Source organism: Spea bombifrons, chromosome 4 (assembly GCF_027358695.1).
Source record: "Spea bombifrons isolate aSpeBom1 chromosome 4, aSpeBom1.2.pri, whole genome shotgun sequence".
Classification (NCBI taxonomy): domain Eukaryota; kingdom Metazoa; phylum Chordata; class Amphibia; order Anura; family Pelobatidae; genus Spea; species Spea bombifrons.
The window spans coordinates 57,254,158-57,279,600 of record NC_071090.1 but is presented as its reverse complement, the minus strand read 5'-3'; the positions used below and the strand labels follow the sequence as shown (position 1 = coordinate 57,279,600).

The following is a 25,443-nucleotide window of genomic DNA, read 5'->3' as shown; positions in this document are numbered from 1 at the left end:
TGAGTAACGGAGTCTGTCTGTGCGATGCAGACCCTCACCGGCTGACAGAGAATCATCCTCTCTGATAGCCGGTGAGGGTCTGCATCGCACAGACAGACTCCGTTACTGCCCTTCACTTACACTGTGGCTTCTATGAAGCTGCAGTGAAAGTGCCTTCAGTAACGGAGCCGGGTAGAGAGGCAGAGCGGTGTATGGGAGGGGGGAGGAGTCAGAGGGGTGTATGGGAGCCACCCTCCAATACACCACTCTGGCTCCTCCCCCTCTCATACGCCACTCTGCCTCTCTACCCGGCTCCCTGGTGTCTTGTCAGAAACGGAGGTTCACAGGAGGCAGAGTGGAGTATGGGAGGGGGGAGGAGGCAAAGTGATGTATGGGAGGGGGAGGAGCCAATGTGATGTATGGGAGGAGGCAGAGTGGAGTATGGGAGGAGCCAGAGTGCAGTATGGGAGGGGGAGGAGCCAGAGTGGTGTATGGGAGGAGGCAGAGTGGAGTATGGGAGGGGGAGGAGCCAAAGTGATGTATGGGAGGGGAGGAGGCAGAGTGGTATATGGGAGGGGGAGGAGGCAGAGTGGTGTATGGGAGGGGAGGAGCCAGAGTGGTGTATGGTAGGGGGAGGAGCCAGAGTGGTGTATGGGTGAGTTATAGTGGTGTATGGGGGGTATTATGAATTTTTAGGGCATATAGGGGGTATAAGGCATATGGATATTAGGCATATCAGGGGGGCATAAACATATTTGGGGGTAAAAGGTATATCAGGGGGCTCAGTGGCATATAGGGGGTATAAGACATCGATATTAGGCATATCAGGGGGGCATAAAACAAATCTGGGGGTAAAAGGTATATCAGGGGGCTCAGTTGCATATCACTGGCATATAAGGAGTATAAGGCATATCAGGGGGCACAGTGACATATCAGGGGGCACAGTGGAATCTGGCATATAAGAGGTATAAGGCATATATGGGGGCAGAGTGGCAAGCTGGGGGTCAGATGTGCATAACTGGGGGCAGTTTGGTAAATAAAAAAATTTAAACAAGGCTTTTTTCTCATAGTTTTTATTAAATATGAAAAATAGTTAACATATAAATTAATATTTACCAATAACTTTGTATTAAAACCTAATTTGAGAAACACTGTGTTTGGGTTCTTGTAGCTTTTATTATTATGTCAGTAAAATAAGAAGGTGAATAGAGAGAGGCCATTGCAATAAAGAGATGAAAGTGTAAATTGTACGTTTTTTATTGCAATTTTTCTTCAATTTAAAATAATGTATTTTTTATCCGATTAATCGACAAAATAATCGGCCAACTAATCGATTATTAAAATAATCGTTAGTTGCAGCCCTAATCCATTCCTTAACTCCTTACCACACGGTGCCAGCCACATATTATATTATTGTGACTTTCTTCTCCTCTATGCGCAACCACTATCTCCTGTGACCTCCAAGTTATTTACCAAGCCAAGAAGAGGAAACCTTGGCGAGTGGGCTGCTGCTATTTATAGGACTATTTAGTTTATTGCTGTTTTTATTGCTCTTAGCGCTTTTACCTTCCTATTTTTTGCTGCCTGTTATTATGTGGCTGTGAATACTGCAGGTCTATAATCTATCCGATAACTAACTGTAACCTGTGAACTAGTGCCTAGGTTACAGACACTGCCCAATTTCACATTAACACAAACATATACAGGCATACATACACTAACATGCACTTACACATAGTGAATAACACACACTTGTACATTCATGGTAACTCACAAACACTTCCACATACACATCTATACTCATTCAAACCCATCCATGCTCACACATACACATTCATGCTAGCACACACACTTATACATACTGCACACTTGCAGAGTAAGTCCCTTCCCTCATCCGCAGCTTTCTTTCTGGCACTCACAAATCATGCAAGCAGCCTAACCACTGGGTCATGTAACGTCATGATACGTTCCTTTCTCCCAGGGCTGTTCTAAATTTGTTTACAAAGGACCAGTCTGATGTCGAAGGGCCTTTTGTGAAGACTTTCTGACTGGCCCGGGAGCAATTGCCTCCCTCTGGGCAGCCTCCGCTGTGTACCATCCCATCTCAACACTTGCTCTTTTTGCACCCCTGGAACTCGTTATTGCTTTTCACCTTGGTTACTGTTACCTCTATGTATTGTGTTTTGTTTCTGTGTATGATTGTTCATTCAGTGGTGTGTTAGTTCAGTACTTACTTTACTTTACATGGTATGCCTGTTTATACTTGGTTATGCTGTAGATGTCATATGGAATAAAATTATGGAAAGTATAACTGGTGGAAGTAAAGTTACTGGCATGTAACCCCTGTCTCCAGGAGTGTGCAGGCCTAATTTGGACTGGCCCTGTGTGAAGAATTTGGACCAGCCTGGGACAAATCAGTAATGGTATTATGTGTAACCTGCTATTAAGCATACCATATGATTATCATTAGACTTGTGCATTTGTATTCGGGCGAACATGAAAAGGATGCGTTTTTGTTGTTCAGCCTGAATACCGAATATATACCGAACATGGCGGTGGCAAAACGTATACGAAGACACACAACACGAAGAATCTTCGTTTACTAATCACCCTGGTCCCTTCCCCATCTAGCCTACCTTATCCACGCAGCATTGCAGGGGTTAAGAGGAGCGGAAATCCGTAGGTTCGCTGTCAGACGTTAAAGGGCTGTGCGAACAACTCTATTGGTCACCTGCAGGGGCTTGGCCTGTCTCCCCGCTCCAAGAGTTACAGATCCAATTGGTTGATGCCAGAAGAGGCCCCTGCAGGCGACCAATAGAGTCGCCCGCACGGCCATTTAACTCCTGGCGGCGAACCTAGGGATTTCTGCTCCCGTTAACCCTTGCGATGCTGCGTAGATAACGGGAGGAGAAAGCTGTAGGTTCGCCGTCAGGAGTTAAAGACCTTTAACTCTTGCAGCGGGGAGATAGGCCAAGTTCCCCGTCAGGAGTTAAAGGGCCGTGCAAGCGACTCTATTGGTACCCTGCAGGGGCCTTTAACTTCTTACTGCGGAACTTGGCCTGGGGAGACCATGGTCTCCCCGCTCCAAGAGTTAAAGGTCCGTACAAGCGACTCTATTGGTCGCCAGCAGAGGGCTTGTCTGCCATCAACCAATGAAGTGCACTTGCCTTTCATTGGTTGATAGCAGAGGAGGCCCCTGCCGGCGACCAATAGAGTTGCTCGTATGGACCTTTAAAAACCTGGCGCCAAAGCTGCTGCGTAGTGCGTATCGCATTAACCCCGTATTAACCCCTTCTACAAAAAACGAACACAAAAAATGTACACGAAGAGTTGGCCGGTACCCAAGTCTAACTATCATCACTTATTTTAAAATTGAATTGATATGTACATTGACCTCAGACAGTCTTTAAATCAGATTTATTATATAGTAATGTAGTAGACTCAAAATTACTCAAGCTAGGGCATAGCAGGGTTTTTTTTTTATAATACACCCCCCACTGCACAATTTGCAGTTAACATAAGGCGTTCACTAAAATAACCAGGCACAATGTGAATGGAATAGCCTATCTGATCCTGTCTCTATGAGGAAGCGTTATACCGAGCACAGATCATTGCATGAAGCATTACAGCTTGCAAAGCTAAACCACAGTCATAGAACCCGCCTCCTTTCTGGAGCCTGCAGTTACTGATGTATTTTTTCTTCTGATCATAAGGATCGCGACTGAATTCTCTCTTGCTTCCAATAATTTAACAGACACTGCGTCCTCTGTGTGTTTTTATTGTGATTAATAGAGGTTGCAGACCGGTACTCATAGAACATTCCAGCTAGGTTTCCCGTCGAATGACAATCTCGCTTCATTCAGTCTGATTTCAAGATTTTCTGGCTGGCTATGACATGAAATGTAAGTTTTCAAGCTGCCTGAAATTTGTAGATGGCAGCTGTCTTATCCATCACCTTTTTGGAACTCAGGGAACACACACCAGGTAAATATATATATATATATATACACACACATCTGCTTGCAGCTAATATACTGGTTGTATTTCTTGTTGTGTAGGGATGCAGTTTACTGCAGTTGTTTCTTTTGATGTCTATTTTTGTTACTATACCTTTACCGTTTCACAAATGTAAAATGTAAATGTTTTGCATGTATTAAAATAAGATTATTTAACTGTACATGGGATATTTCATTTGAAGTATTCTCTTTGTACCTTGAATGCATGCATACCTGTCCCTGCATTGAATTAGCAGGGTTGATCAAGGTCAGTGTTACCCAGGGTGGGAATGGCATTGCTGTGTTTGATTTGACTTATGTCCTTGTTTTATTTTTTACATGTTTTGGTCCTGTGTCCCAGCCTCTGCAAGCTTGACTTCTGTCAGGAGCAATCTGCTTCTACTCCATTAATCTCTGATAATACAACACATAAAAGCAGGGGAGAGGAGTGCCCAACAGGAATCTCAAACGCTTATGCAACATATCATTGATAACCACCCCGATATGGCTACTGCTTTGTTGGCTGGAGAAAAACTGAAGGAACTGATCCTTCCTGGGCAGCAGGATGATAAAATGGGGTCTCTGGCAGCTCTTATGGTTCAGCTAAAGCTGGAGCTACCCTTTGATCGTGTGGTTATCATTGGCACTGTACTCATTCCCATACTCCTCGTAACCTTGGTTTTCACAAAGAACTTTGCAGGTGAGTGTTGCCTGGTTTCATAATGTATGTATTAGTATATGTACAGTTGCAGCTCCTCAATAATAATGTGATTTATAGTTCTAACATGAAATTTAAGCCAGTGGCAATATACCAAAAATACCTCAATGTAGAAGTAGAGGCCTCTGGTGTATTTTGCTTGCATTGGATCATGATCGCAATGGACTTTGGACTTCTATAGCTGAACTGCTTGATGCTGGTCTATAGCCTCTGGTTACCAAGCGCTATGTTATGTAGATTAATGCATCTGATGATACTCTGACAAATAGTCCAAAAAAAAAGTTATGTAAATGAAAATCCATTGGTGAATAGGTATTTTGTAATATAAATCATACTAGTAAATGCCCTGTTTTTTGAAAGATGACATCTAATTCTGTAATAATCTTCAAAATAAGTACTGAAATTAAAACCTAGACAGTATGATCCTTGCACGTGAAGTCAAACAGGGGCCTTTCCTAACAATCTGTGACAGTTGCCAGGTGCACAAATAGTAGTTTGGCAGAAAACATTCCCTGCTCATAATTAAAAGATGGTAATGATGCTATACTGACTAGTCTTATAGTGATGCATTTAATAATGTTCAAGCAAAGCTCCTCAAAGCCACTGCCACATCTTCCATTGAATCGCTGAAATGAGGCCCATGAGAATTTACATTTCCTGCCGCAATACACAGCATGTGATTGAGCATGCAAAATACTGTCTGTATAAGCCCAGGAAAAGTACATAGAGGTTGTGTCTCATAGCTTGTCCTATGCTGAGTTCTGGCTCGCAAGTGGCTCAAATTTTGCTTCCTTGTGTTAGTAATGACAATTAAATACCAGTTAGAACCAATTGCAATCTAGAAGGAACTAATCACCCCACCTTCAGAGGCCTCAACAATAAGGTGCTATCCTCTAGGTACAGTACACAATATGATCCACATCTGAAGTATCTGTGACCCATATAGCATCTTGAATATGTAAAATTAGATTAGATTGATACATACATTCATGTTCCAATATGAATCTGATAAATTAAATCACTGTCATGGATATCTATTTCAATTTAACTGCCAGAAATGAGAGATGTCTATTATTAACATCTATTTCTCAAAAGAAAAAGAAAAAAACAACAAAAAACTAATTTGCTGGCTCTTCCAAAACAATTTTATGAAAATATTTCCCAACTTGTCTTTAGAAAGCACAATATACAATTGGTATATTAACTAGCCAAGGAGTTCACATGTGTTATAAAGGGCCAATCCAGTTGGAAGATCTAACTTGGACCGTCACAATGAATATGGTTTACCCTATAAAAAGGAGTATTCTAACAATGTGTTCTTACACATTTCATCTAAGTCCGTTTGCGCTTTGAACAGATCGAAGTTTCACAGCTGCCTTTCAAATACCGTATTTGCTCGATTATAAGACAAGGTTTTTCCAGGGCAAATGCTCTTATAATCGGGGTCATCTTATAATCAGACCTCAACTAGGTCTGACTATGAGACTAAGATCCAGATCCCCCGCAGCGATGCAGGGGACCTGGATCCTCCTGTCTCTAGACGCCCCCCCCAAACTTACCGATGCTTCTGAGTCCCCGGTGCTTAGTCCGGGCAGAGTTCCCAGTGATCTCTGACAGCCGGGGAAGGTCTAAGCAATGGACGCAGACAACCCCCGCTGCTAACCGCGCCTCCTCCCGGCTGCAGCTGAAGTTGTCTACGCGAATCGCGTAGAGCTCTACACGCTGCCCGGACTATGCACCGGGGACTCAGAAGCTCCGGTAAGTTTGGAGGAGGGGGAGGGAGTGTTAAATGGGGGGCATAAGGCATTTCTGGAGGCAGAGTGCTCTGTGAAATGCCTTTTAACCCCCTTAATGCCACTCTGCCTCCTGAAGTGCCTTATACCTCCTATATGCCACTCTGCCCTATGATATGCCTTTTAACCCCCTAAATGCCAGAGTGGCAAATAGGGGTATAAGGCGATTCTGGAGGCAGAGTGGCACATAGGGGGTCAACAGGCATATCATGGGGCACAGTGGCATTTAGAGGGTTAAAAGGCATTTCTGGGGCAGAGTGGCAAGCCAGGGGGCAGATGTGCATAACTGGGGGGGCAGGTTGAAAAAAAATGAAATAAAAAAAAATATTTTTCTCACTCATAGCTTTCAATAAAAAAAAAATTGTTCACATAGTTTACATGAATTAACATTTACTGGTAAAACTTTTTTCCTATAAGGTCGTCTTATATTGAGGCTTTTTCTTTTTTTCATAAGTTAATATTCAGGTTTTGTGGGGTCGTCTTATAATCGAGCAAATACGGTAGTCACTGTCCTGAGTGTTCACTGCAGATTTATATTAGATTGTATTTATGATTATATAATGCTGTTTCTACAACACACGCAGCATCTGGTACCCAGAAAAATGAAACAATCAATGTGTTTTAGTTATATAAGCCTTTCAAAATGAAACCAGAACCACAGGCACTAAATCTCCAAGCCCTCATAGGACAAACTTGAAGTAGGCTTACATATTGTTTCTGTTTGGTGTATATATGTGTATATATGTGTGTGTATATATATATATATATATATATATATATATATATATATATATATATATATATAATCTAGGGAGAGGAGTACTGGGATAATAATGATAATAATGAGTTTTATCCAGTGGTGGGATTCAATTTTTTTAGTAACCACTTCCGAGATTTCGTACTAAAAAATAAAAACCTCACACACACTCAGGCAGTCTCTCACACACACACAGACTCAGGCAGTATCTCTCTCTCACACACACACACTCTCAGGCAGTCTCACACACACACAGACTCAGGCAGTCTCTCTCACACACACACACACACTCAGGCAGTCTCACACACACACACAGACTCAGGCAGTCTCTCTCACACACACACAGACTCAGGCAGTCTCACACAGACTCAGGCAGTCTCTCTCTGTCTCTCACACACACAGACTCAGGCAGTCTCTCTCACACACACACAGACTCAGGCAGTTTCTCTCACACACACACAGACTCAGGCAGTCTCTCTCACACACACAGAGACTCAGGCAATCTCTCACACACACACAGAGACTCAGGCAGTCTCACACACACAGAGACACAGGCAGTCTCTCGAACACTCACACAGGTAGTCTCTCTCTCACATACACACAGACTCAGGCAGTCACACACACACACAGACTCAGGCAGTCTCACACACACACAGACTCAGGCAGTCTCACACACACACAGACTCAGGCAGTCTCACACACAGACTCAGGCAGTCTCTCTCACACACACAGTCTCTCTCTCACACACAGGCAGTCTCTCACACACACAGTCTCTCTCTCACACACACACACACACAGAGACTCAGGCAGTCTCTCTCTCTCACACACGCACACAGAGACTCAGGCAGTCTCTCACACACACACACAGAGACTCAGGCAGTCTCAGGCAGTCTCTCTCGCACACAGAGACTCAGACAGTCACACATAAATAAGTAAAATCTACTGTAAAAAATGCACTTTGAACCATTTCAAGCTGTTTAGCAAAAAAAAAGCAGTTCAAAGTGTTCAATAGAAGTCTGGAAAAAGTATGCACTGGTGCTTTTTAGATAATTGATTGTGAATTGTTTATGTGACAAATGCTATTAATAAAACAAAGAGCCACTAAACATTTTTGTAAATCTACTTCTTGAAAACAAGGTGAAAGCTGCAAGAAACTATTTGGCTCAAATTGGTATATGCCGTTTTCAACTTTTTTTCAAAAAGTATTTTTTTTTTACAAATCTATGATGCCTCCTTTGATGTTTTATCAAATGCATTTGTCACATTAAAAAAATCTCCAGCAAACCTCCAAAAAACACCAGTGCATACTTTAAATTACCATTAATTAATCACATTAATTAACTCTGTCCCCAGTTTCCCATAGGCATCTTTGTCACTAAATAGCTTCCCATAGTCCCATGTTTAGTGACAAAGATGGCTACAGGAAACTGGGGACAGAATTTACCTTTGCCCCCAGTTTCCTATAGGCATCTTTGTCACTAAACATGGGACTATGGGAAGCTATTTAGTGACAAAGATGCCTATAGGAAATTGGGGACAGAGTTTGCCTTTGCCCCCAGTCTCCCATAGCCATCTTTGTCCCAGCCTCCCACTGCCAAGCATGCCCCCAGTTACTTCAACTTACCTGACCAAAGACCCCGATATGCACTCTGTTGGATTCCCGCTGTCAAACATCCGCTGCTGCTGCCAGCGGCTCCACCCACCCTCCTCACTGAACCGGGCTGGCACCGCCCACAAAGGTCATTGAGCAGCGCTGGTGCCGCCCACGAAAGTTGAGCGGCGCTTGCTGACTCACTTCTATTTCGAATCGACAGGGGTGGCATTTTAAGAAGACGTCCCCATTGATCTGAAATAGAATTGAGTCAGCTGGCCAGCACGACTCAGTGATCTTTGTGGGCGGTGACAGCCCCGTTCAGTGAGGAGGATGGTTGGAGCCGCCAGCAGAAGCGGGGTTGTCTGCATCGCACAGACGTCCGCTGCTGCCGGAAAGGAAGATCCAAGTCCCCTGCAGCGCCGCGGGGGATCTGGATCCTAAACCCAATTATAGGCTGCGCAACCACTTTAAGTGGGGGGGAATGTGCGGCCTATAATTGGGTAATTAAGAAACGGTTTGCGCGAACCGGCTGAATCCCACCACTAGTTTTATCCTATTTTGAGCTTCATATTTAAAGAATATATGCAATGGACAGCTTTCGCTATTCGTTTAATGGATAAAGAAGATGCAGTTCTTGTCATATGGCAGCAGAAACATACCTGTCTAATAGATCTGCGATGTACAGATCACAGCATAACCTAATATGTAAAAGCAGATGGATGGCATAAATGTAAACTCATAAAACAAAAAAAGCATGTCTATAAACTGCTAAAAAATTATGTTGGTTTAAAACTAATAGTAATGTCTCTTAACACATTAAGGGGAGTACCATAAATGTAGCATTAGGTATTGTGCTCTGGTGTTTGCAGCAGAGCACAATGGTATATGTATAAAGAATACGGTAATTCAGGTGCTAGGTGATAAGTGATAAGTTACTAAAGCAACCAATAAAATCCCCTGTCTGATTGCTCCAATTTTACTGCTTTTCAAAACTGGCCTTTATATAATCTTCTGTGTTGTGTGTTCTGTTACTGGCATTATAGATTATTATGTGTTTTTGCTGTTATCATCATTCTACGACAAAAATGTTTTGGTATTATATTGTAAGGCATGCAGTTCTAATAAATATATTTAGGTAAATAATGAAATGCCTAGCATGCTACAAGCTATATTTTAATGTGTATCCTTGTAATTATGACTTTGTATTTTTGTTAGTTATGCTGAGATTACATAACTAGTTCAAGGTCAAATCCATTGGGTGCCTTTGTTTTGCATACACTTGTTAAGCAGGGTTGATGTGTTCCAATTAAACCTACCACCTATTGGAATTGTATTTTACAAAAGTAAAGATTATGAAGAAGTATTAGTTTAGGAAAGTAAAGTGTATTTCAATGGATTTCACCATTTGTTTTAAAAGATTCTAATATTGCATAATCTCTTTGAAACTACAGCATTAAATGATCTATCAGATGATATGAACATATCTGATATCAGGTCTCAAGTCTGAATATGTGTCAATATACATATGGATTTTCTTTATTGTCTTTGAAAATATTATTGTAAAAAAATTGTCATAATAAGCACAGATTGGAAGATTTATAATTTTTACACATGGACCTGCAATCAGTAATTATGGGCACTGATTATGAAGCTATGGGTCTGGTGTTATGCGAAAATATAATACTGACCAATCCACGTGCTAAAGACGCTATGATCATCTGGCAATGGGACTGCACACAATGAATGGTCTTTTATGAATGCCTTGCATTCTCAATGAGTGTGACACTCCATTCATCCATTGTGAGTGCTGCTGATCGGCCAGAGACCAACCAGCAGCTTTAGAAAAGTATAATAAACATTGTAGCAAAATTATTCATGCTCCCCCATGTTGGAAGTTGTGTGCCTCTCAACTTTAGGAATGGATGCCTCGCGATCTCAATGCAGATGATGCCCCATTTATCCATCTATACTGTGTTTACATAGTGTATTATCATTTAAGCCTTTATTTTCTGTGTGCCTACCTTGCTTACTTTGTGTGCTGTTCTGCAATGAAATGAATGTGTCATGTAGTATGCCCTATAGATTTAAAAAATATTTTAAAAAAAACCTATGCATGTGGAGTATTTCTGTAATCTGGAGATGCAGCTGAATACACTTTGATGGGTTTCTCTACAATTACATTGGTGAAAAAAGCAACAAAAATTAACATTAGGGCTCCCTTTGCCATGATTGGTGGTGGGGGTATTTTTAGCTGCTGGACTTGAAAATGTCAAGTTAGCAAAAGAGAATGGGCATGTTCCATTTTGTGCCCCATAAAAAAAAAGAAAAGAAAACCTATGCATGTTGGGTCTTTTCAGATTCAAGACACTTACATTAATATATTTTGTGGTATTTTGGCCAAGTGAACTGGTTTGGGGGCCATTATCAAAGTAAAATATGTTAATATTTATATTATTTTAATGTATTATTCATGCCAATCGTTGCACTATACATCTAAAATGGTATCAAAAGAAAACTACATATCCTAGAAAAAACAGTGTATAATTTGTGTGGGTACACATTGCATAAAAATCATGAAAAAGTCTTGGGGTTTTGGGCCAAATACACTGTCAGTAAAGAAAGTGTTAAACTGTGTCACAAAACAAATTTTGCAACATCGTATTTCTTGAAAGTTGTTTTGTTCGGCAGGTAGGTATCATGGTAAGAAATACCTGCACAAGCTTTAGTACCCACCAAACATGAATAATTATACACTAATCATTTGAAAATGAAAACTTGAAACTTTTTTCAAAAATATGCATATTGAGCACGTGGAAACATAGGAAAGGGCATACAACCGCTCCACCCCTAGATTGTGTTAGGGCAAGCACAATACAGTGTTATTTGCATACTAGTGCAGAAATTGGTTAGTGCTTGAAACCTAGTTTGTGGCATTGACCACTGAACAGGACAAGGTGACATCATGGAGGCATGTAACAAAGAATGTCACTCTTTTGGTATACAAGTCTGATAGCAGAGCTGTAGAGTTGCAGTTTACTTATCCATATACATCCATTAGCCATAACATTGTGACCACCTGCCTAATATTGAGTAAGTCCCCCTTTTGCCACCAGAACAGTCCTGACCCATCGGAGCATGGCACCAAGACATTAGCAGCAGATCCTGTAAGTCCTGTAATTTGCAAGGTAGGGGAAACAATGGATGCATCCTGGTGCCAGGTGTTCTCCAGGTAAGCGCCACACATGCACCCAGCCATCCACTTGATGTTAAAGAAAACGTGATTCATAAGACCAGGCCACCTTCTTCCATTGATTCATGGTCCAGTTCTTATGCTCACGTGCCCATTGTAGGTGCTTTCAGAAGTGGACAATGGTCAGCAAGGGCACCCTGGTTGGTCTGCGGCTACACAGCTCCATAAGCAACAAACTGTGATGTACTGTGTGTTCTGATACCTTTCTATCAGAGCCAGCATTAACTTTTTCAGCAATTTCAGCTACAGTAGCTCATCTGTTGGATTTGACCACACGGGCCAGCCTTTGCCCCCCCTCCACGTGCATCAATGAGCATTGGCCGCCCACAACCCTGTCCCTAGTTCACCACTTTTCCTTCCTTGGACCACTTTTCAGAGGTACTGACCACTGCAGACCCGGAACACCCCACCAGAACTGCAGTTTTAGGAGAAGCTCTTACCCAGTTGTCTATCCATCACAGTGTGGCCCTTGTCAAAGCTACTCAGATTGTTTTGCTTGCCCACATCTAACACATCAACTTTGATGACGAAATGTTCTCTTGCTGCCTAAAATAATCCACCCATTGACAGGTGCCATGATAACAAGATTATCAGTGTTATTCCCTTTACCTGTCAGTGGTCATAATGTTATTGCTGATTGGTGTATGCTGATGCTGACCTAATAAAGTCTATTATTTGGGTCGAAACATGCAGATTAATGTTCTGCATGAAATGGCATCTTTAGCACTTTCAGCTTCTGCTGTATTTTGCAAACTGGAGTTCTGCTGCAGTACAATGCAGCAATCTATTAATAATGCACCAATGACAGAGGGAAAACACTCAACAGAGCCTACTGGTTATGCTTTATAACAGACACACACACTTACGCCATTTCCTCTGCATAGGCCGTATATTATTTATGTTGTAGTAATTATATCATGAGAGTCATGTACATGTATTTTTCATATTGGTATTTTTATTATTCTCTCGATAGCAGTGTAGATTTATTTCAATGTAGAATTTGAACATGTATATAAACAAGATTTCAGAATTTCACCTGAGTATTTAATGCAAAGCAGGTGTGTTCTGAACACGTGTATGCTTCATGGGAGTCTGTTCACTAAAGGATGAGTCAACTCAAATGTCACTGTGTACAAACGTCATACTCAAAGCTGAGTTCTGTCTATGTTCCCTTATACTGTCGAAGTCTATTAAACTCAATGTTGACTGAACCAAAAAGCCTTTGAGCAGAACCCCATTTTTTAGTGTTTTTTTCTATATATTCACACCAGGGCTATGGCTGGCTTTGGGTAACAGGAGCTGCTGTGCAATCATGGATGGAGAGCCGTGGTTCCCCAGTTCTTGACTAGACCCAGTTGCCAGCTGCATTTAAAAAGGTACTTTCTTAAGGGTGAGGTCCCTTAACGAAATATAAGTATGCATGTAAGTGTTTCTTCTTGGTGTTCCAATGCCCCACTAAAGATAGGCGTATACAGTCATTCACTACCAGCATATTTATTTTTTAGAAGAAGATACAAAAATGTATTGGGGGAATGGATTAACTAATTGGTCATTGGTGGATGAGAGACATAAACAGACATGAAGAAAAGGGACAATAATGGCTAGGCTACACAAGGAGAGAAGAAAGACATGAAGGCAGAACGGTGACTGTGGGCAGGAAATGGCACTTATAACTGGGAATGATGGAATCGGGGAAATTGCTTTGATTTAATGTGCCCATCTGTTTACTGGTCAATGAAGTGGCTGGTAATATCCACTTTAAGTCATTGTTCACAATCCTTTTATAATACTGGCCACATAGCTGCATTTAATTTACATTTAAATTGTGTATTTCACAAAAGCTCTGTAGAGGTGAAATGGTCAGGGACTCGTATAACAGAGCCACATAATTAGTTATATTTTTAATCCTGTATTTTTTATTATATATCCATAATGCAACACCATAGCTACCACTTTGTTGCAAACAAATTCAAAGCTGCCTATAAAACAAACTTTAGTTTCTAGATGAATTATTATTCATTATCAAAGCTTTAATTATTTTATCTAATTCCTGAGAAAAAATACGAAATAACCATTAACCTTTTATTGACCAAAAAAGGTAATTCAGTTGTCACACATTGTATTACATGAAAACTGTAAATGCTTGAAAACCAAAATTCTATATTTTTAAAACCAATACTCATGACAGAAATCTTGATTAGAGTACCCATTACGTATTGCTTCTGCAATTAACAATTATTAAAATGAAGTGTTTTTCCAAACATGTTAGAAGCTCTTTGCAGCTACCTTGTGCAGCTACCACAAATAGCATTTTATCAAGCCAAATACATTATTTTACCTCCAGAAGCATTTCTAACAGATGGTAGATTTCTCTTGTGTGCATTATTGTTTGAAGCTACATATTCCTTTGTGACATTTTTTTTTTCATGTACAGATTATAAATTTAATGCTTAACCATCTGTACAAAGACACAATTAGATATTGGGTAAATGGCCATTTTTGTTGTGTAGCACAAAAGTATTAAATCTTTTAGCCTGTAGACATAACTTAATGTATGTACAGTATGTTTTTTGTTGGAGCACAATTTATTAGGAGCCAGGATGTATTGTTGCTCTTTGTCATTGCTCATCATGTTATGAGAAAAAAACATTAAAAAAGTAAGTGTTAAGTCGAGGAGATTTCATTATACATAAAGGAATTCATCCTTCTTTTTATGCCGACAGTTTTTACTGGGATAAAGCAAGACATAAAAGAGAAAAAATCAATTTAGCCATTTTGTATACTACTTCAAAACAACTGATGCAGATTGATCATAAGCAACTACTTACTAGGGTTCAAGTACCAACCAGCTGTCAATGAGGTGTTCATTTTAATATTTTACCGTAATATCAAAAACATCCATCAGTGGGTACCACAGGAGATGGCCCTCATATTAGATGATCATACACATGTTTTAATGTGCAAAGGAAGTCATTTATCTACTCCACTGAATAGGAGATGTATATGTTCCTCACGACACCTACTTCCCATTAAGATAAATTACCATTATTTGCAATAATACTCACTGTATTTGTATGAACTTATTAAAAAATACCAATACTTCTTTTCAACAGCTTGTTCTTGTCATTGATATGCAGGACTATTTAGATAATTAAAGTCCTGGTATATTGATTAAAAAAACAAATATTAGCTTGATTTCTGCTGTAGAAGTATTCTGTTCCCTTTTTAGGTCTGAGAAATGTACCCAGAGACTGTGGGGTGATAAGATAGGACACTATTATAAGTCAGAGGTCCTGATATACAGGTAAAACAAATGTACAGAAATAAGTAGTATAAGTAAATAACAAGTAGTATACCAACATATGTGTGCTTTAAAGGTCTGTGTTCCTATTAGACTCCTTGTGATCTTGTGCATCCTCATGGACACCAAGTTGCACTGCAACTTTGGATCTCTCGGAATGAAGGTGATCACTAGGATTGGGTGTGCCTTTTGGGAATGGCATGCACTGTGGTGTGGATAAATACATACCAAGTTCACAGTATGTAGCTGACTAAGGTAGGTTTGGAAATCTCTGCAGCATCTTGGCCGTTAGTGAAAGCATCAATTAACCTTAGTTAAAATTAGTGGTGTGATAAATAAATGAATGCCATTTGAATATACTACAACAGACGCTTCATGTACATATACATTTTGGGAAAATGAAACATTTAAATAGTTATCTGTAGATATGTAATTTGGAATGCCGCTAATGTTTCTAGGCAATATGCCTTAAGTTTTGGAGTTAAGATGTGGAGCAAAAATACTACATTTTGTAGGGGCATAATGCTTATTATGATATACCACAATTAAAAAATTCTATAATTTTAAATATATTTATTTTTCAGAGTTTCATTTGTAGGCTAAACCACAGCAGTGACTTTTTTCTCTGTTATGCAGAGGAGCCTATATATTGCTATACACCAGACAACTTCACCCGCGATCAAGCCTTGTATGCCAGAGGATTTTGCTGGACAGAGCTTAAAGATGCCCTACCAGGAGTGAACACCAGTCAATGGCCTTCATTGTTTGAGCATAAGTTTCTTCCCTATGCTCTACTGGCATTTGCAGGGATAATGTATATTCCGGCTTTGGGTTGGGAGTTTCTCGCCTCAACAAGGCTAACTTCAGAGCTGAATTTTCTGCTTCAAGAAATCGACAACTGTTACCATCGAGCTGCAGAGGGACGAGCCCCCAAAATTGAAAAACAAATTCAATCAAAAGGACCAGGCATCACGGAAAGAGAGAAGAGGGAGATCATAGAGAATGCAGAGAAAGAAAAAAGTCCTGAACAGAATCTCTTTGAAAAATACCTAGAAAGAAGAGGCCGAAGCAACTTTTTAGCCAAATTGTACTTGGCACGACATTTGCTCATTATATTTTTAAGCATTATCCCGATTACTTATCTAAGCATCTATTATGCAACCCAAAAACAGAATGAGTTTACATGTGCCCTAGGGGAGCCCCACCATAAAACCAGCAACTCAAAACTATTCATAAGAATGAACTGCAAGTTGCCATCTGTTCAGCTCCAGAGAATTATTGCTGCAGTAGATATTTTCCTTCTTAGTTTTATGAACTTAATCATTCTCATCAATTTAATTCACCTTTTCATTGTACGGAAGTCCAACTTCATTTTTGACAAGCTAAACAAAGTTGGCATAAAAACTAAGAAACAGTGGCAAAAATCACAGTTCTGCGATATAAATATTCTTGCTCTGTTTTGCAATGAAAACCGTGACCACATCAAGTCTCTAAACCGCCTGGATTTTATTACAAATGAGAGTGACCTGATGTACGACAATGTTGTTCGGCAACTTCTTGCAGCATTGGCCCAGTCTAATTATGATGCCACACCCACAATGCGTGATTCAGGAATGCAGACAGTAGACCCCAGTGCTGATCCAGCTGACATAGATGTCAATGAACAGCTTGTTATAAAAAGGCCGAGGAAGAAAATGAAGTGGATTCCAAGCAGCAACCCTCTCCCTCAACCCTTTAAAGAACAATTGGCCATAATGAAGGTTGAAAACAGCAAACCTGACAAACTTAAACCAGTGAGACGAAAAACCGCAACAGACAGCTTAATAGCCCCTCTCTTAGAAGCATCTTCCAAATCCTCTTCACAGATATTGCCTCAAAAAATTGACACAAGTACCATCACTAACCACAACAGTGACAAAAAACATGCTCGTCAATTCTCACTGGATGTCCACCCATATGTTCTGGGCAACAAAAAATCTAATTCAGAAATAATCGATACTGCTCCCATTGCCTTGTCTGACAGCCATGAAAGTGGATTTCTAAATCAAGAGAAACATATGAATGCGTCATCTAATCTGAAAGGTAAGACGCTGTGAAAATGTCCCCATAGTCATCAGACAGGAAAGTGCATAATTACTGGTAATATGAATAGCACATTGCAATGCTTCCTTAATCAAAACACTTTGATGTGTTTTAGTAATGATGTACACAAGAGGGTTATCCATCTGTTATGTGTGGAGGGGTACCGGTGTTCTTTCCCCATTCCCTTTTTATTTTACTCCACACTAGTATGAATTAAAATTACTTGAAGAAGGAGCCCAAATATCAGTTTTTTTATTAAAGTGTTAACAACTAAAAAGCATTATGGAAAATTTTCCATAGAAATAAATTTGACAAATATTAGAAAAAATAAATGAAAGGCCATCACAGTAACAGTCAACAACTACTTATATTAAAGACATTTAAATGAAATTCTGAATCCTTGTGTAGAAAACATACTGTATATACAAAGACAACTTGACACTCACATTTGTTGGGAAAACATTTTTGGATGGAAATTATAATCATCTATGTCTCACAAACAGGGGTGTACCTAGAGTATTTGGCCCCTGGGGCGGATCCTGTATGTGGCACCCCCCCACACACAAACACACACACTTTGAAACTGCATAGCTTCTATCGTTAGGCAAACATTGACAGGGGTACAGCATAACTGTTATCATTATATACTGAGGCAGACATTGACAGGGTTACAGCATAACTGTTATCATTATATACTGAGGCAGACATTGACGGGGTACAGCATAACTGTTGTCATTATATACTGATGGCGGTACAGCATAACACCTATCAGTATATACTGAGGCACGCACTGGCGGGTGTACAGCGTAACACCTATCACTATATACTGAGGCACGCACTGAGGTGGTACAGCATAACACCTATCACTATATACTGAGGCACACTTTGACAGTGGTACAGCGTAATCCCTATCACTATACATTGGGCTGGACATTGACAATAATGCAGCATAACCCCTATCACTATATACTAAAACAAACATTGATGTGGTGTAGGCCTACCACTTCAGTGTCTGGCTTAGTATATAGCAGGGAAGCACCAAAATGAAAATTCTGGAACGAAACTGAAAATTCTGCATTCACTTGGCCGAAACCGAAAATGACCCTCCCACCTTTAAAAACAAAAACAAAAAAAAAACACAGTAACACACCAAAATTAGACAAAATAATTCAATAACAATGTTAATATAAATATATATACGATTGTTAACAGCAATCACAATCCTATCATGCCCAGGCATACCCAGATTCCAGTATGTACTAGATGACTTGGCATGTGATTGCTAACAGCAGTCAAACCTCTATCATGCCCAGGTTCTAGCATGTACTGGTTGTCTGGGCATGATAGGAGTGTGATTGCTGTTAGCAATCATATATATATATATATATATTAATATTGTTATTGAATTTTGGTGTGTTACTTTTAATAAAAGTGTGGTTAACACACCAAAATTGGACAAAAAAAAATCAACAACAGTACATACTGGAACATGGGCATGATAGGAGTGTGATTATAGCCTCCCTATGTCATGCTACCCCCACACTTACATATCCATGCTATCCCAGACACACAAACATTCGTACACAAACATTCATTCACAAACATTCAGCATAAACTACAGCATAACACACTCTCACACACTTACTAATCCACTCTCACTGAATGTTTTCCTACCTTTCCTCTTCTTTCTTCCTCTTGGCTCTTCTTCTTCTGTGTCCTTCTGGTGCAGTGAGCGCGATGGGCATGGCTTCAGTGTTGTGCGCCGGGATATGACATCAAATCCCAACGCATAGCATCAGTTGCCGCGCACATCGCAAAGGAGCAGGATCGGAGGTCTGCATTAACAGACCTCCCGCTCCCTTGATTGGCTTTAAGCCGGCGTGGTGGCACCCCCTAGTGAGCAGCAACCGGGGTGGAAACACCCTACTTTAGGTGTTTTTTGTTATGTTAAACATATTCATTACAACGAACAAGGAAATAATTCTTGCTTTGTAGATCAGGAAATTGTATATACATATTTCATTACTTACCACTTTCCTGTCATGTCTGAAATACAAAGAAAAAGCATGCAGTTTTTGGGATAATTCATAACACAGAGATTTGAAGTAATGTATTGCTTAGCTCAGTTTCTGGATGAGTGACTTTATTCTACTTAATGTATGATTGCAAAGCTCAACGGTCAATTTTTTTGCCACTGTTTCCTTTATAGATACCTCCAAACCAACAAAGGATCCAGAAAAAGAAAATCACCCTTTATCCGAGAGCTGCAGAGATGTATCTGTCTCCGGGACATTCCTAACCTGCAGTCATAATCATATGTCAGGTTCAACAGCTGCAACATCCACTGTAACTCTTAGTCAGTTAAAGCCTGAACCAATGACTGTCTTTAATCGAAATCCCACACACCCATTACTCCATATTAGCACTTTATATGAAGATCGAGACGAGCATGTTGCTAATCTAATAGACAGAGAGTCTTCCTCCCCTGATCCTGGAGATATAATTTCTGTAATACCACCAAAGAAAGTAATGTTAGCCCCTTATGAGGAACCAAGGTCCGTTATAAGCTCTGCAGATTTCTAGAGACATCACACTGCTGTGCTAATCATTGCATGAGCATGGGGAGTTAAATTATTTGCTAAATATGCTGTCTGCAATTATAGTGCACAACTCTGTCACTACTGTCAGGACAATGTAACGATTAATTAGTATAGATTGCAATGTAAAGCACAAGTTAAATAAAGTTATGTTAGATAGAGCAACAGAAAACTCGAGCAGATTCTGAACAGAATTCTAGGTTTTAAACAGGCTGAATGATCTTCACTACAACAGCCACTGTTTTTCATTCCAACTACTTTAAAAATGCTATTCAGATACCAGTTCATCTGATGTATTAAAAATTATTTTTGAGCCAACATGATATAGATGAACAAAATACTTACACCATCATCAAATCCTGTGTTTATCACTGATATGCATGTCCTTAATAATGGATATCTTTGAAAGCAGCAGTTTCAGTAGAGTGCCCATAAAACTAGACTGTTCACATTGTACATTGTATCAAATTCAAGATTCATAGATCACATCAATCCTTGTACAGACTAAATACCATCTGCCCATAACTTTATATTCTGTTTTTGCTGTGATGCTGCAATTATGAATATATTATATATTTTAAAATCCCCTCGAGAAAATATTTTAATGTCAAGTGGATTTTTTAAGCACATTGTCTTAATTTATGTAATTAATCACTAGATTTATCTTTAACATATATGGTCATACCTGGAAATTTGCCAAATGTTCCCCAATGCCCCAATTACGGTATTACAGGGAAAGTCAACATAACTTTGCATATATTTCTGAAACAGTGCTCCATTTTAGACCTATACTATCCCATTGTTAGCAAGTCCTACCATATCTATCTATTCTCACCCTTCAGATGGAACCACTTTCTGCAATTTCTGTTTAACGGATAAAGATAGGTAAGAGCCAGACTATGTTCTCTTGCATCAATTTCTGATGTTCCGCTTAGAAAACCGACATATAATTGTAGATTTCAGATAACTATACATCATTAACTTGCATTTAACTAGCACCAGCAGTTTCTCTAGTGCTGTTACAATAGGGTACAGTAAAAATAATCAACAAGGACAAATTAAAATGACACCGACAAACATTAAAACATACTGGCACAGAAGGTGGCTTTTACAACTTTACAAACTCTTTGATGTTTGAGGGGGAAGTGAGATGTAGGGGATGACTGCTTGGGTGAGAATGAGTTGATTGTAGTGAGGGCAGTATAGAGAACAGTGTCGATTTTGCAGGTGGGCATGGTTGGATGGCTGGTTGAAGATATTAGAGGAAAGGTTTTATGCTCAGAATAGGTAGTTGTCTAGTGAGCCTTTAACATTAAAATGAGAGGGAGAATGTCGGACAGAACAGAATAAGGAATTCCATAAAAATGGTACAGCACGTGTGAAATCCTGAATAAGCATGTTGGAAAATGCTAGAAGAGGAGAAGGTGGTTAGGAGAGTATTTGTATATAAAAATAGAGATTAGGGTTATATTAGGATTTATCCTAAATAGGGTTTATATTAGGTTAGGGTAGATTAGGGTTATATTAGGATTTATCCTAAGTAGGTGCACATTATGTTTCTGTGACAGGAAATATTGGGGGGGGTAGGTGCACATTATGTTTCTGTGATGTCATGCATACATAATTTATGCAAATGAGCATGGCCGGTTTTGATTCTGGAGGGTATAGAGAAGTGATTGGCACAGTTGGGCAGCAGATGAAGCGTAGTAGGATAGAATAGAAAAATTAGTCTGGTAGCAGTGTTCAGGATGGATTGGTAAAATTAAACCTGGGAAAGGGGGGAGGCTAGTTTGTAGGACTTGCAATAATCCAGAAGGTATATCACAACATAATGGATGAGTATTATGGTTGTTTTTAATACAAGAAAGGGCTGATTTGGGAGATGTTTCCCAGGTGAATTTTAGCAAATAGCTTAAAGGTGACCCTGGTCTTGATTATCACCCCAGTCCAGAAGGCCTTCATATGCAACCGCTATTCAGCCAGGAGTAGCAAAGATGCCACAGGCAGGCTGTTTTGGTGGCAAAGATGCCACAGGCAAGCTGTTTTGGGGCAAAGATGCCACAGGCAGGCTGTTTTGGGGCAGAGACCATCACATAAATCAATACCAAAGAGAAACCATCTGTGGAAACACTCTGGATGCGGGTGTCAGTGTGGCAGAGCCTGTCCTGGTGTTTGTGTGTCAGTGTGGCAGAGCCTGTCCTGTTGTGTGTGTGTTTGGGTGTCGGTGTGTCAGGGCCTGTCCTGGTGTATGTGTATGTTTGGGTGTCGGTATGGCAGAGCCTGTCCTGGTGTGTTTGGGTGTTGGTGTGGCAGAGCCTGTCCTGGTGTGTGTGGGTGTGGGTGTCAGTGTAGCAGAGCCTGTCCTGGTGTGTGTTTGTGTATAGGTGTTGGTGTGTCAGAGCCTGTCCTGGTGTGTGTGTGTGTGTGTTTGGGTGTCGGTGTGGCAGAGCCTGTCCTGGCGTGTGTGTCTGGGTGTCAGTGTGGCAGAGCATGTCCTGATGTGTGTGTCTGGGTGTCAGTGTGGCAGAGCCTGAACTAGTGTGTGTGTTCGGGTGTGGCAGAGCCTGTCCTGGGGTGTGTGTTTGGGTGCTGGTGTGGCAGAGCCTGTCCTGGTGTGTGTACGAACACAGAAAAGAACCCCAGCACCCCAATCAGCTTCCAATCCTTAGGTTACTTTATTCAGAGAAAGCAAAACAAAAAAAGCAAAAAAGGCCCTGTTTGGCCGGAACGTTGCTTTTTTTGTTTTGCTTTCTCTGAATAAAGTAACCTAAGAATTGGAAGCTGATCGGAGTGCTGGGATTCTTTTCTGCGTTCGTGTACTTCAAGAGGGTTTATGCTGTCCCTTTTTTCCTGCTAGCACCCAGCTTCCTGGGAGTTGAGTGCTGAACCATTTTTTTCTTTTTTAACTGTCCTGGTGTGTGTGTGGCAGAGCCTGTCCTGGTGTGTGTGTTTGGATGTCGGTGTGGCAGAGCCTGTCCTGGGGTGTGTGCCTGGGTGTCAGTGAGGAAAAGCCTGCCCTGGTGTGTGTGTTTGGTTACCTGTTTCTTTAATTTACGGTAGGAACTATTTCATTTTTACTTATCCAGAGATAAAACGCCCTCCTGAATTTGTAGTGACTTCAGGGGACAAAACATTCAAGGCCCTGAAATCATTTAGTGGAAAATATAAGGTATTGTGTTATTTACTCTATAATATTTATTTCAAGGATTAGTCGCACTAAATTGTGGCTTCAGGCTTCCCATGTTCCACAAGCAGGGTGGAAGGCCTGGCCCTTAAAATGGATCATCACATATTAAATAATTTATTTAGTTGTGCAGCATCCCTCTGAATTTTAGAGGTAAAATGAATTTGCTGTTCCCTCAAAAGCTAAGTGATTTCAAGGGGAGACCTCCATAAGATGCAAAGAGCTTTCACCCATTTTATCTGGAAGGATAAAAATATAAGCTATAGTCTAATGGGGACTGAAATCTCCCCAGTGTGAAGCATTACAACATTGCTAGCTTACTGGTAATTTCAAAAGACTGGAGAGTTCATACTAACAGATACACAGATTGGGACAAGGATTGGGGGTTCTCACTTTACTTATCTTTCACTTGCGTCTGACTCCTCTATCCTCTCCTACTGCAGAACAAATCCCTTGTTTTTTCAACAGTCTCGGCATGGAGGCAGATCAGACTTTTCCTGTCTGAAGGGTCCTCCATTTTTATGCCTTTTATTAATAATGTGGAATTCCAGCATGCCATTCCAGATAAAAAGGTTCTACATCTGGCAGGAAAGGTGCATTGAATTGTTGGGGACATCACCCTATTGACACAATACATTTATAGTTTCCCTGATTTAAAGGAGAGATATCTCTGTCTCCATCTCATCTATTGACTTGTTCTGTCTCAGTTGGGAGTGAATCCTCTAGATATGACTCTACGTTCAATAATCTACCCTAGGACGAGCTCATTGGCAGTGTTATATATATATGCTAGTTTTCCAATTGCTACATTATGCCCATGAAGTTAGGGAATCCAGGATTGTTTTACCCTATTTCAAAACTTTGTCAAATGTTTGAAACATTTCTCATTCTCTTTTCAACATGATGCACTATACAGACTCCTACATAACGCTCAAACTAACAAATTACATTGAGGGACCCTACTTGTGTTTTTGCCCTAAGTGTTGGTTTGTTACTGCAGACCTATTCTGCTGTCTCTGGTCCAAAATTACTTGGTTTTGGTTAGAAACATTAGCCCTTATTAGGTCCTTACTATTTGTTGAGTGCATGATGGAGGTTGCACTCGGTTTTTTTGTTCAACACATTGCAATTAAGGAAGTCTCTGGTGGCTCTTACAGATTTTACAGTGGCTGGGGTCAAATGCATTCTACAGGTTTGGTTGGCAGAACCTTGTCCTACCATTTCCCTTTTACGCACCAAACTCAGGCGTTATATGTTACTAGAATACACTGAGTCCCTACACAATAAGGGGAATAAATTACAACACTTGGAAGTTATTCATAAACACCTTATATGAGGCTCAGCAGGACCAAAAAAGATAGGTCTTTCTTCATTCAAAGTGGTACCGTCTACAGAATCCAGTTCAGGGGTAACTTACTTTCTCTAGGCGGGCTCCTGGCCTCTTCCACATCTTCTCTCTGTGCCAGTTACAGCCTTAATGGTCGAATAGTGGCCTTAAATATTGATTTTACTTTATGATTTTGTTTACTTTTGTATAACCTGCTGCGCTATAGGAAATGGGGGTTGCTTGTTTGCAGTGTCCATATGGTGTTTATACTCTCTGTAATCCTCAATCAAAAGATGTTGAGAAAAAAAAAGGGAAAACGAACGTTTATGGTTGTGAGAGAAAGAGGAGATTAACAAAACAAAGTAAGTTTGGAGTGATAGAGTACAGAGGGATAGAAACAGAGCACGAGTATGTAGTATACAAATCCTCAGGTAAATGAGATTTCCTCCACAGATCCTGTGCGCTATGTAGACGTCTTTGGAGGTGATGGGTCTGTGTAGAATGCCACGGCTGAGGTGGAGGGTGTGGGGAGTGGTACATAGTCACAGGTGCAACCTTATGTAGAAAAGGGTCTAGAATGTGGTTAAAATGTGGCAACATTAGGGAAAGAGGAGGTAGAGAGAGAGAGAGGCAGATATATTAGCTTTAGATGGTTAAGATCACAGAGATTTAGGTTTTTTTTGGTAAAAGAGAATGAATGTAAAGATGTTGCGGTCAGACAGAGATAAGGCAGTGTTAAAGAACTAGGAGGTTATACAAAAGTGGGAGAACACCATGTCAATTTGGTGGCAGTTAGGGTGCATGGGGGAGGTGGCCCATTGCAAAAGAGCAGGCGAGGTCTATTAATTTAGCAACAGAGGGTTAGT

The 25,443-nt window shown here is 40.4% G+C and overlaps 1 protein-coding gene across 2 annotated transcripts; it reads left to right on the top strand.

The window, feature by feature from the left end:
* The first annotated feature begins 3,683 nt into the window (after window positions 1-3,683).
* On the top strand, window positions 3,684-20,488 carry PANX2 (pannexin 2). Of its 2 annotated transcripts, XM_053462423.1 has the most exons (4): window positions 3,684-3,963; window positions 4,336-4,674; window positions 16,024-17,469; window positions 19,679-20,488. In XM_053462423.1, the coding sequence occupies exons 2-4, from the start codon at window positions 4,449-4,451 to the stop codon at window positions 20,050-20,052; spliced, it is 2,046 nt and encodes a 681-aa protein (XP_053318398.1). In that variant the 5' UTR covers window positions 3,684-3,963; window positions 4,336-4,448; the 3' UTR covers window positions 20,053-20,488. The 2 variants fall into 2 exon arrangements, with proteins under 2 accessions (XP_053318398.1, XP_053318399.1); XM_053462424.1 differs by lacking the exon at window positions 3,684-3,963 and having other exon boundaries at window positions 4,590-4,674; window positions 15,972-17,469.
* The last annotated feature ends 4,955 nt before the right edge of the window (window positions 20,489-25,443 follow it).